Source organism: Diaphorina citri, unplaced genomic scaffold (genome assembly GCF_000475195.1).
Source record: "Diaphorina citri unplaced genomic scaffold, Diaci psyllid genome assembly version 1.1 scaffold48228, whole genome shotgun sequence".
Lineage (NCBI taxonomy): Eukaryota > Metazoa > Arthropoda > Insecta > Hemiptera > Psyllidae > Diaphorina > Diaphorina citri.
This window is the reverse complement of record NW_007425546.1, coordinates 9078-10532: the sequence shown is the minus strand read 5'-3', so window position 1 is coordinate 10532 and position 1455 is coordinate 9078. Positions and strand designations below refer to the sequence as shown.

The following is a 1455-nucleotide window of genomic DNA, read 5'->3' as shown; positions in this document are numbered from 1 at the left end:
CCATAACTTTACCTTGTGCTTTACTGATGGCTCTAAGACAGCCAATAACACCAGTTGTGCCTATATCATCGATAAAACCTCAATATATTCCTTTGTTCTGAACAATGTCAACTCTGTGTTTACATCCGAGCTCATCGCTGTGCTTTTGTGCCTCAAACATTTGAAATTCCTACCGAAGGAGAAATTCGTCATCATTTCTGATTCCAAAAGCACTCTACTCGCTTTATCCAACCCCTCTAACATCAACCCCATCGTGTCATTAATACACTCATGTTGGTCCGATCTTCTGTGTTGTGGCAAGCAGTTGGCTTTCCTGTGGTGCCCCTCTCATACAGGCATCCAGGGAAACGAGGCTGTTGACAGAGCTGCGCGCAATCCCTCCGCTTCTCTCCCCCCTCTTAAACTCTGCTCTCCAGAAGACTTCAAACCATTCATTCGTAAACTAATAAAGGATCTTTGGCAACAGTCATGGTCCAGTATTCCCAACTCTAACAAACTTAAATCTATAAAGCCCATCATTGGTCCCTGGCCTTCCAGTGATAGGCAGAACAGATATGAGGAGGTCGTGATATGCCGGATGAGAATCGGCCACACTCGGGCAACCCATGGCCATCTGTTCAAGCGTGCCCCTCCGTCTACCTGTGGGTGTGGCGAGATACTTTCTGTACAGCACATCCTCACCTGCGCCCTTCACGGTCATATCCGAGCCTCTCTTCCTACACCTCCTGCTCTGACAGATGACGTCGAGAGCGTCGACTCCCTTTTATCCTACTTGAAAAAACTGAACCTGTTTACTAAAATATAATAGCAGTGGGGAATCGGCGCGAACGACCTGTCATTTGTCAGTGTTAAAGCGCCTAAAGGAAAAAAAAAAAAAAAAAAAAAAAAAAAAAAATTTTTTTTTTTTTAAAGGCGCGTAGTCGCTGTTTCGTTTGAAAAGGACGAAGAGGTCGACCGTGGAACCAAGTAGGTCCGCAGTGTGAGATGCAGAAACAGCCGTCCAGTAACAAGTCATTGCTTGTGATCACGCAAACTCCGTGCGTCTACACACAAAGCGAGCCGAACGACCACTTCCCGCTGGTATTCGTCTACTACAGCAAATGTCCCCGCGTAGACACCAATCAAGAAGTAGTTGCGTACAGGGGTCCATCTCCAGCTGTGTAACCGACCAAAACAGACCTCCCTTGTTCAACCATTTTTGCCTTTTTTAGTAACCTGCTCTGCCGAAAGTGGAAAATAGAATAATTAATAAAAAGAATTCTCCTAAACTGTCTTCCTTGGCATTGACGATACCAGACAGAGCAGCGGCTTTAGCTTCTCTCTTCCCCCTTCTGTCCCTATCCTGCTTTCGGTCGGGTCAAGGCTCTTGCTTGTAATAGGGTAGTCCTCTATTTTTAGCGGGGGCCTGCCCTTAGCTTTGGGGCGCCGGATCGCGAATGGTTTCCGTCCTGCGTG

At 46.8% G+C, this 1455-nt stretch overlaps 1 protein-coding gene across 1 annotated transcript; it reads left to right on the top strand.

The window, feature by feature from the left end:
- Positions 1 to 54: 54 nt before the first annotated feature.
- On the top strand, positions 55 to 805 carry LOC108254338 (the record flags this gene model as incomplete). Its single annotated transcript, XM_017449340.1, has 1 exon — positions 55 to 805. A coding segment is annotated over one exon (751 nt), but the record flags the coding sequence as incomplete, so codon positions are not given.
- Between the last annotated feature and the right edge of the window lie 650 nt (positions 806 to 1455).